The sequence below is a fragment of the Fukomys damarensis genome, unplaced genomic scaffold (genome assembly GCF_012274545.1).
Source record: "Fukomys damarensis isolate Sample0158 unplaced genomic scaffold, DMR_v1.0_HiC HiC_scaffold_2, whole genome shotgun sequence".
Taxonomy (NCBI): Eukaryota; Metazoa; Chordata; class Mammalia; order Rodentia; family Bathyergidae; genus Fukomys; species Fukomys damarensis.
In genome coordinates, this window is record NW_022900914.1 from 1179723 (window position 1) to 1189773 (window position 10051).

Sequence of the window (10051 nt, forward strand, 5' to 3'; positions counted from 1 at the left end):
TCCGGAACTCCAGCCCGCAGACCTCGCGCGTTGCCTGAACGGGCGGCGAGCGCGGGGGACTCTGGGGCGCTGGGGTGTGCCCGCGCGGCATGCTGGGTCTTGTAGTCTCTCCTCCAGAGTCCTTTATGGGGCCCGGCGCCCTCCAGGGTTCTCCTGTGTGTGTGGCTGGGTAAGGAAGCGGAACTCGCTGCACCCCGCTTGGAGGAGGCCTTTCCTGTGGGAATGCCTTGAGTTTACACATGTCTTCATAGGCTGAAGTACAAATACCACTCTCCTCAGTTCAGTGCACTTTCACCTCCTGGAGAAAGGTCCGTCCCTACCTGACTGAATTCTGCGGAAGAATTCCTGTTCACCCCATAGATGAGACCTAAGAATATAGCTACATGAGTCTATTGGAAATAAAAAGGTGGATCTCAAACTTTAGTTTGCATCAGAATCACCTGGAGGCCTGGGAGTTGGAAGGAAAGCATTTCTGGGCCCAGTCTGGGAGTTGCTGATTGAGTAGGTGTGGGACAGGTGGGAGAATTTGCACCTCTGACAACTTCCCTGGTGCCGCTGCTGCTCTGGGGTTTACAATTTGACGACCACTGAAGAAGATGAAGATATCACGGCCTTGGTCCCTATAGAAAAAGTTTTCCTCAAAGGATCTTATTTGACACTGTAAGAATACAGTAGGAGACGTATAGTGACAATATATTTTGGACTGGTTTACATCAAATTAGTGAAGAGAACAAAGACGTATCCATTTAGGTCTTCTCTGATCCAGACCCAGGGGTGGATATATTGGAGAGCAAGGGAGGTAGGGCACAGAGAACAACAGATATAAAGACAAAAGGGGAAAAGACATTTTTAGATCTGCTGCATTTTTGCAGTGTAGCCTACATTTGAACTTAATGGAATGACTAATCTGCTCCAGACTGGTCGAAAGACCACAGCTGTTTGGAAGGCAGTGTAACAGAGGGGAAAGAGACAGTGCTTTTGAAGTCCAATCTGAATTTCAATCTTGGTCCTACAACTTACTAGCTCCACATTCTTGGACAAGCTACTAAACATTTTTGAATCTCAATTTCCTCAAATAAAAAAGGACAGTAATAATAATTCTATATTTAAAATATTTAATTTGATAAGAAAATGAGGTAAAATGAAAATTACTAGCTTACTACGCCTAGCATAGTGTATGATATGGTGAATATCCAATCAGGATTTGTTAAAAATAAAACATACATCACAACAGAATGATAATGAAAAGCCAAAATACTACACATCACGAGGTATTTGGTTCTGTTTTTTTTTTTTTTCTTTTACTTTTTTACCATGCAAGTATTGGGTCAACCTGTAGGTTCAAATTCAGAAGCTTCAAGTATGAAGGTCTGTGGACCACAGGCAATGAACCCACCAAGAAAGCTTTGAAGAACCCTTCTCAGGAAGTTCTGTCTGTAAGATCATTTTATAATGTGCCCCATAGGAAAAATCAGCTGATTTATTTCCAAATGAACAGAGTCCAAATCCAGGTGAAGTGATATTCTCATTTTGACTTGGTCAAAGGGCTAGTTATCAGAGAAAACAAAATAAAACACACTAGTTTTCAGGAGTTGTGCGTGCCATTCTCATTCAACTGTGAAGACTGCTCTTCTAAATGATGATGGCTAACAATTCATTCCATCTCCATCCAAAAAGGAACCAAGCAAATGAAACCAAGCAAGCTTCTGAAACAGCCCATAAGCACTCAAATCTTCAAGTTCTAAACATCCCAAAGAAGCATCATTTTATCTTACATGGAAACAGGTGCAGTATCATTCAACAACGCTGACTGCTTGAAGAGAAGTAGCTTGACAGTAACTTGAGAGTTCAAAATGTTTTCAAAGAAGTGAAGAAAAAGCCTTTCCAAAAAAACCTAATCCCTGAGGTCCAATCTTCTGAAATACCTAATTACTCTAGATATCCAAAGTAAGTGTAATGTATCATAGGAAACTGCCATGTTTCTTCTCTCCATCCACCCTAAGGGTTGTATTTTTCACTGACGCCGTAAGGTACATGAGCTGTGATGGTGCCAAATTTCTGTGCCCCTTCAATGTGGAACATCTGGTCATCAAAGAAGATGTGGGGCCGGATTTTCACCAGGATGGGACCTTTGGGGGCTCCAGCAAGGAAAAGAGCTTCATCTATCTCTAGTCCCCAGCGACAAAGAGTCTTCAGCACACGGGCACCTGAACTGGCTGCACTTCTGGCTGTAACCAGGTAGGTCCTGATGGGACAGAGTAACCTTTCATCTTTAGCATAAAATTTCTTTTGCAGACGGCCTAAATCTTCCAGAAAGCCTTTTAGGGGACCCTGTAAAAGGAACATATGGCACAGCTGTCAATCAATGAGTGAAGGGAAGTGACACTGAAAAACCAGAGGCTTTTAAGAGCTTATTAAATATGTAACTCTACATGGCATGCAGTGTGACCTGGCTGAGAACACAATGCTAAACCTGCCTGGGTTTATGTGACTGCATTACTTGATATACAACCATCCTTGCATTCCCGGAATAAACCTAAGATGATGAAGTAATTTATCATCTAAGGCAAGGTCTTTTAAGTGTGCAGGAATGTTCTATAAATAATTAAGGACAATGGTTGTAAACTATCCAGAGAAAGATTCCCACTCTAACCAAACCCCAGTTGGTGGTCAAAAAAACTACTTTTAAAATTCTCTAGGTTTGCACATTTCAGCTTTAAAAATATACTCCTTTGTCTAACTCTGTCCACTTTGTTTTATATTTACAGTTACTTTATATATCTTCATTATTTCATTTTCAACCTTTCTAAATACTTAATTATATCATTTGTTGTACAATAGCAAATTGGATCGGACTATGTGATCCAATCTGAAAATCTTATGTTTTAAATAATTGTTAACTTTTAGCCCAAGTACATTTGTTCATGTTACAAAAGCACTTGATATTGGTTCTGTGTTATTTTTATTAAGAAGCTTTGCATAATTTCCTTCTACTGGTTATCTTTATAACTATACCTTTTATTGTATCTTAAAATCATAAGTTTGTTATCCTCTATAATGAAAAATAAAGAAATAAGAGTTTTTCAACATCTCTCTGCTTTTCTACTTTTTTTCTATTTTTGTCATCTAATGTTCATGTGTTTACATCTCCATTATTAAATAGCCCATATTTTCACCCTTGCATTTCACCCTTTGGCTGGCCACTGTAACTGAAGATAGCAGTATACTGATAGACTTCCTTTCCTCACATTATCCCATTTTTCTTTTCTTTTTTTGGTACTGGGGATTACACTCCAGACCTTGTGCTTGTGAGGCAGGCTGTGATACCACTGAGCTAAATCCCTGGCCCCCATCCCATTTTTTATTAGATCTATAACTTTTGCTTTGGTAGGACATGGTATTCAAATTTTTTTCCAGTTACTCTAGCTCAGCTATTTTAGTATTAAATTTGGTCACATATATCCTGTGTCCACTTGTGCCTTAGAATACCCAGTCATCCTTAGGTTGGCCAGTGTACTGTGGTAATAACTGTATAGCTGTTCCTCTTCACTTGAGTGACCGTCTGTGTTTTCTTTCCATAAGGTCTTATAGATCATCTTTTGCCATCAAGTGCAGCTCCTGAGAAGTTTGAGCAAAGCTCAACACTCCCAGTGCCTACCCACCACTTATGGTGATTGGTTTTTCCTGGAAGGTAGTCCAAAACGTTATTCATTTTTGAAGTAAAATAATTTCACTCTGCCATAATCTCAGTGATTATCATTCAGGCTCTTTTCCCCTATAAGACAATGTGGGCCTTTATCTCTAATAATTTAATCCTTTAGTACAGGCATTAAAGTTTTCTGATAATTCAATAATATATTGACATATTTTATACAAATTTGTTTCTTTATATTTAACTACACCTCACCCAACATAATTGTAGTTATTTTCTTCAAGGATTCCATTTCTGTATATGTTGGTTTTTCTTTACCTAAAATCTTGTCTTTTTCTATCTAAACTATTACTTTAAATTCTATTCATTTCCAGCATTTTGACATTTCATAATCTGTCATATATCCTTTGATAATTGCATTTCTGCTTTCTGGTTCAGCTATATTATAATTTAAATGTCATGGAAATATTTAGTCACCACCTTTACCTATATTGTGGCACTTTTTCTTACAAGACTTATTCATTTGTTATTAGATATTATTCTTTGTTTTTATCTGTCTTTTTCTTGTAGCAATTTTGCCTATGTTTGAATCCGCTGTTTTTATAAGTTTTACTGGCTTAGACTGGTTTTCCTTGGGACAGTTAATCTTACAGGGAAGGCTGAGGGTGGTACTGGAAGACTGGCTTGTTTTCACATTTCCAAGACTTTTTTGTCTGCTAACATAGACAGCTTAAGAGAAACATAGTTCTTGTGTAAATATTTGTTTCTGCTTTCTCTGACAGAGTATATGTTAGAAAAAGCAAGTAAATTTACTTCCTGAAGGTGAGAAGCATACATATAGGGGCAAAATTGTAAATTTTGCTTTTTTGTGTGTGGTAATAATGGCAAGATTGGTATAATCATTATTGGCTTGAACCACCCTGGTCACCGGGAGTTTGTCTAATATTCAGAGGGGCACAGTTCTTGTTGCCTGTGAATACTTTCCAAAAGGAAGAAATAGAGAGTACTGAATTTATGTCACCACTGTCAGACTGGGAAACCATCCCACCCTCTTTTACTTCTATTTTGAGTTATATTTTACAATATACATATTTCTACATTAGTAACAGTATGTAATTTGTCAATAAAATAAGGAAATCCTATAAGTCATTAAAATATTTTTTGATGGAATATATGATTTAAAACATTTGCAATCTGTCTAAGATATAGAAAGCTTTAAAAAAGGTTATTCCCAACCTAGTAAGAAGAAAACTCAGACAATCTGAAAAAAACATATTTTCTGTTGAGTCCATCAGAGAGCTGAAATCAAAAGGCAGCCACTGAGCATGGAATCTGAGAAAATCACTGGGAAGATTAACAGAATACAAGTAAATGATCCACCAGTTCAGATTCAGCTTGGAGAATGTGTTGATGTTTCAAATTTCCTTTGGTTCCTTTTAGACCTTGATTTTAACACTTCATTACAGGGATGGATTCCAAAAAACCTTAATATTTACTTTCAGTTTGATTAGGTGGTCATAGATGCACTTACTTGAGGCTCATTATTTGATTCAGATTCAAGGTCTGAGTCTTGCAGATTTTCTCAATGACACTATGCCTCTCTTGACTTTGGGGTCAAAACAGAAATCCAAGAGATTACTAAACCTATTGGAAAGGTCTTTACTATTTGCAGAACCCATAATCATGAAATAGCATATTTGTAAGCTGTGTTACCTCTGCTGCTTATAATCCCATTGTGATGGGAAGGACCACTAAAAATAGTTTTGAAAAGCTGTTGGCAATACATGTTTCTAAGTAAGGAATTCATGAATGATACAAAAACTTCAAGGATAAGACAGTAAAGAGAAGCCTCCCCAAACTAATTTTAATAGCCAGCATTATAAGCAAGTATGTATGTTTATATGTGGGAAAATAGTTCTATCCAAATTCAGAGCTTATTGAACCTACCTGAGCGAGAGGCTTATTCTCAAACATTGTTTCATGTTGAAAGAACTTGTCCAGTCCATGCTCCTTGGCGATGTGTTCAGACTCATCTGAGAAGAGGACAGCATCCCCGTCAAAGGCCACTCGGAGCTGTGTGTCACAGTAAGCCATGTCTCTAGCCCCATCAAACATTGTTGCAGAAGCAATTCCTGAATGAGCAGGGGGACTGATTAATTCTCTCAGAGCCATGAATTTTGGTTTCTTCCATTTAAAACAAATACCAAATAGTTTCTCTGGTGTGAAAAATTAAAAGTGTAAATAAGGTCCAAATGGTATAATTGGTAGTGTGAAATAGGAAGAAAATGGCTAAAGGGGAAGTGGGAGGGGAGGGGAAAGGAAATAAGGGGAAAAATGTGAAATGAGGAAAAAATGGAAACAAAGTCTTTGTAAATAGGGAAGGGTGGAGGGGGTGAAGGGATAATGGAGCTCCTGGGCGCAAGCACACATCTCAGCTGTCTATGAGTGACTCTGTCTTCTAAGGAATGGGATGTGCTAAATGGGCTGTAGGAAAATCACTAAGGATGCCCACCTGCAGGAAGGTCAAAGCTCTAAGGGCCAGACTCAAGGGCTGCCACATGGGGAGACTCCTGGGCAGAACAAGAACACAACCCACACTACCCTACAGGTAACCCAAGTAAGGGACCACCAGGGCAGACCCCGTTATTAACAGAAGGATAAAACCAGACTAGTACCTGCTTGTATTGCCTCCTGTACTTTTTCAGAATCCGCAGAAAGATACAAGTTGGTGAGATACGCCTTCAAATAGCCAATGGGGCTTTTGCCACCAGTCAGACAGAAGCGGTCGATTAGGAGTCCTATTATCAGGCACGAAAGACTTTGTTATGGCTGGGACTAAAGAGAAAATCCTGGGAGTCCAGAGGAAAGTTATCTTAGGCATAGAGTTTATTTCTGTATCAAAGTGAGTTCATCCATAAACCTGTGTGAAAGTCACCATAGAAAGAGCTGAATATTGGAACCACTTTCAACACGAACACTGAAGAGCTTCTCGGTACGTCAGGTGTGGGGCGGATGTCTACTGCCCTGCAGCCAATGCAGCGCATGCATGTGGATCATGCAGTCACTCACAGCCACTGCACACAAGGTGCATACTCACTAACGAAGACCGATCCGCCTGACACAGGTGCACACCTACAGGGCAGGCCTGAGCCCACATGTGGGGTTCCTGTCTGGACTGGGACAATGTGTTCTTCTCCTTGAAGGCCACAGCCTTCGCCCTTGTCGAAACAGGGCATTAAAGTGTTGTTGTATTTAAATTAGTTCTGTATTATTTTGGTAACTATACAATAACAAGTAATGATAGGATTTGAACTATTTTTAAAAAGCAATAAAATGTCTAAAATTGTCACTTTCCTGACGTGAAAATTTTGTCTTTAGCAGAATCAGTATTCAAATACTACTAAATGGCTTTCAAATCAACAGCAATTAAAAAAAAAAAAACCCAGTGGCCGTTGGTAAGAAGTCTATAAACTAGGCACCCACACATATTAGAGATGAAAGTATAAACTGGTACAAACTGTCTAGGAAGTAATTTGACAATATGTGTCAAGAGCTTTCAGAGGTTTATACCTTCTGACCTAGGATTCCTTTTTTCTCAGCTGTTCATCCTAAAGAAATAATATAAAACTGATATTTATGTAAAAAGGTCATAGTGAAACTCATTCCACATGGTGAGACTAGATAAGCTGTAACCTCAGGCATGTGATAAAATATTCCCTATCTAATCAGAGACTTCCAGATCTACATGATAAACTCACAGCTTAATAGATAGGAAGCGGATGGCTGAGCCAGGTCGGCTGTCCAGTTGGTATGGGCAAAGGAGGGCGGAGGAGCCAGGGAGGGGTGTGTGCTTTGCTGTTAACAAAATACTCTCACTTTTCACTCAAGGCAGAGTTGGCCATATGTGACTGCATCAATCCTGAAATAACATTATTTTAATGATCGTGAAAAAACGATGACACTAGGACCTCAGAAATAATTAAAACAGTGTCCCTCTTCTCAAGGAGATCACAGTGCGTGAAGTCAGGCATGTAAAACTTAATTATAACATTACAGTGCCACAGCGGAGGGTTACAAGATGCCTTCAGCACCCAGAAAAGGGAAATAACTAACTCTTCTGGGTGAAAGGTTGTTATTCTATAAAGAAGGCTGTGCTCAGTGGGTTAATCAGCAGAATTCAGTTAAAAACAACTGATTCCACAGGCTTCCAGCCTCAGTGGGCTGAGCATGGTAAGGGACAGACAGACATACATAAAGTTCTGTATGTTTAAAATGGTGCTGTTGAGCAAGCATCATGTGACACTCACCTATGCTCAGTCTTTTGTACACAGTTCCTGTTTTTACTTTATAATACTATCATGCTGTATTTTTAAAAGATAAAATCTTTAAAGTATATTTCTGTAAAATACCAGCCTTGCAATGAGAATAGTACAAGTTCAAAACAGAGTAGCTTGTAATGCAGCTTGATTATCTACAAGTATGCTCCACTGAAACCCAGAATTGAAAGGTATGCAATTTAAAGCTGACTTTGATTTCAGGTATCCAGAAGACTGGGTCTGTCACTTAGGAAAGAGGATAACTGCTACAAATAACACGTCAGGCATTTCACAGCAGGAAAAATAAAGGCCAAGAAAAAGTGACACGCTGATGGAAATTCTCTAGGGATACAGCCAATCCAATTTTCCATGTAGAGGAGTAAGACTGTATTCCTGGCCTAAGCAAGGGTTTGATGTGTGGGAGAATCGGATTTTAAGAGGGGAAAGGAGCGGTGAAAACCTTTAAACCCTGAACATGGATCTGTGGTGAGCACAAAGTTTGATCACACAGAGAAAGCCTTTGGGTTGACAGCTCCTTGAAGTCAAGTTCAGAAGTGAAAAACATAAAACAGAGAAATATATTGCAGGACCTGGGATTAAGACTTTGAAACTCACACTTGACAAGTTAAAGCCAGAGCTTTGAGCCCAACTGTGTGCTGAAGTTAAAAATGAACATGGCCTTTCTTGTTCTGACATAGGCAAATAAACATTCCTCACTCAGAAGGGTGTCAGTATCAAAGACGCTACACTGCTCAGGCCACGGTTAGCAAAATAACATGGGTGCTCTCTTCCAGAGCTGCAAGCTGGTCTTCCACATGGTATTTATTTTACTTACCGTAGTGATTGACGCTGTTTATAAGCCTCACTCCCACTTGGGCATGGTTATTAGTCATCAGTACAATATCAAATAAGTCCTGTTCATCAGGATACAGTTCGCGGAGTCTGGCATTGACGTGCTGCAGGGCCTGCAGGTTACAGACACGGCGGACATAAAGAGGGGCAAGGTGGGCAGGGGGAGGCTGGGGGCAAGCGCTTTTGGGGGGCCGACTGCGGTGCTTTCCCGCAGGGCTGGGCGGCTCACTGCTGTATTCTGCCTCTCAGGAGAGAGCACCCTGAGCAGAGCCTTGGTGAAGATTCACAACCTTCGGTTTATAGGGTTGCTTCCGGGAGACAGGTAGAGAGGAATCAAACTGACCCTTTCATGTTCTGTCTGTTTGGATTTGTAAAGTCTGTTCTTATTGATCATCTAATGATTGTTTTTATCGTCGAAAATATGAAATCTTTCAGGAACTGGCATTTCAGTCTCGAACACAGGCCAGGCGGCACGGTCCGATCTCTACTGTCGAGCCTTGGCGCACGAGCTGCACAAGGGAGCAACACGCACTGTCTGTTTCATAAACAGTTGTCTTCGGAATCGGTCTGCGGTTTCCTCCCACATTTCCCCCACGTCCCATGAGCGCTTGCCCCCCGACTTGTAGAAGTGCCATTTATAATTGCGTGGTTACAACGTTATTGGGTAATGACTGTATGCTAGGTAGGGGTCAGTTACAAGTGCTACATATTTCAGACCACACTCACGTCCCTAAGTGCCAGCTTGATTTTCTTAATCTGCTACCAAGTGAATTCCATCTGTTTTAATAAGGCTTTTTATTTTCAATACTCAGGATGGTAACCTCACAGCTGTTTCTCTGCTCTTCTTCAAGGGAGGGGGCAGAGGCTTCTGTTCACGGTTCCGCCCCAAATCTAGGGCTGTGGGGGACGGTCCTGAACAGCCTCCTGAGGCTACAGGCCGCTGTGGGACACACACCCGGGAAGGCACAGAACGTCCAGGAGCTAGCAGATCAAGGGCCCCGGGCCTCGGGCCGGCAGTACCTTGACGAAGCGGAAGGCGGGCCCCGGGGTCAGCACCACGTTCTCGTTGGTGAGCTGGTACTCCATGTACTTCTCCAGGCCCTCCTCCTCGTAGATGCGCCTGTCGTCCACCATGTTGAACAGGGCCCGGGAGGAGACCGCGACGGTGATGGCCTGCTTGGGCTTGGGCTGCGGAGGGCGGAGGGCGGAGGGCGCGGGCGGGCGTCACCGC

At 41.2% G+C, this 10051-nt stretch overlaps 1 protein-coding gene across 1 annotated transcript in view; it reads right to left on the minus strand.

The window, feature by feature from the left end:
* Positions 1-1284: 1284 nt before the first annotated feature.
* Nt5c1b (5'-nucleotidase, cytosolic IB) overlaps positions 1285-10051 on the minus strand; it is a 12504-nt gene continuing 3737 nt past the window's right edge. Inside the window, exons 5-9 of the mRNA XM_010607459.1 lie at positions 9841-10042; positions 8804-8933; positions 6328-6450; positions 5600-5784; positions 1285-2331 (exon numbers count right to left, since the gene is read on the minus strand). Coding sequence (XP_010605761.1) covers positions 1999-2331; positions 5600-5784; positions 6328-6450; positions 8804-8933; positions 9841-10042 — 973 coding nt within the window. The 3' untranslated portion in view covers positions 1285-1998. The remainder of the gene's footprint in view (positions 2332-5599; positions 5785-6327; positions 6451-8803; positions 8934-9840; positions 10043-10051) is intronic.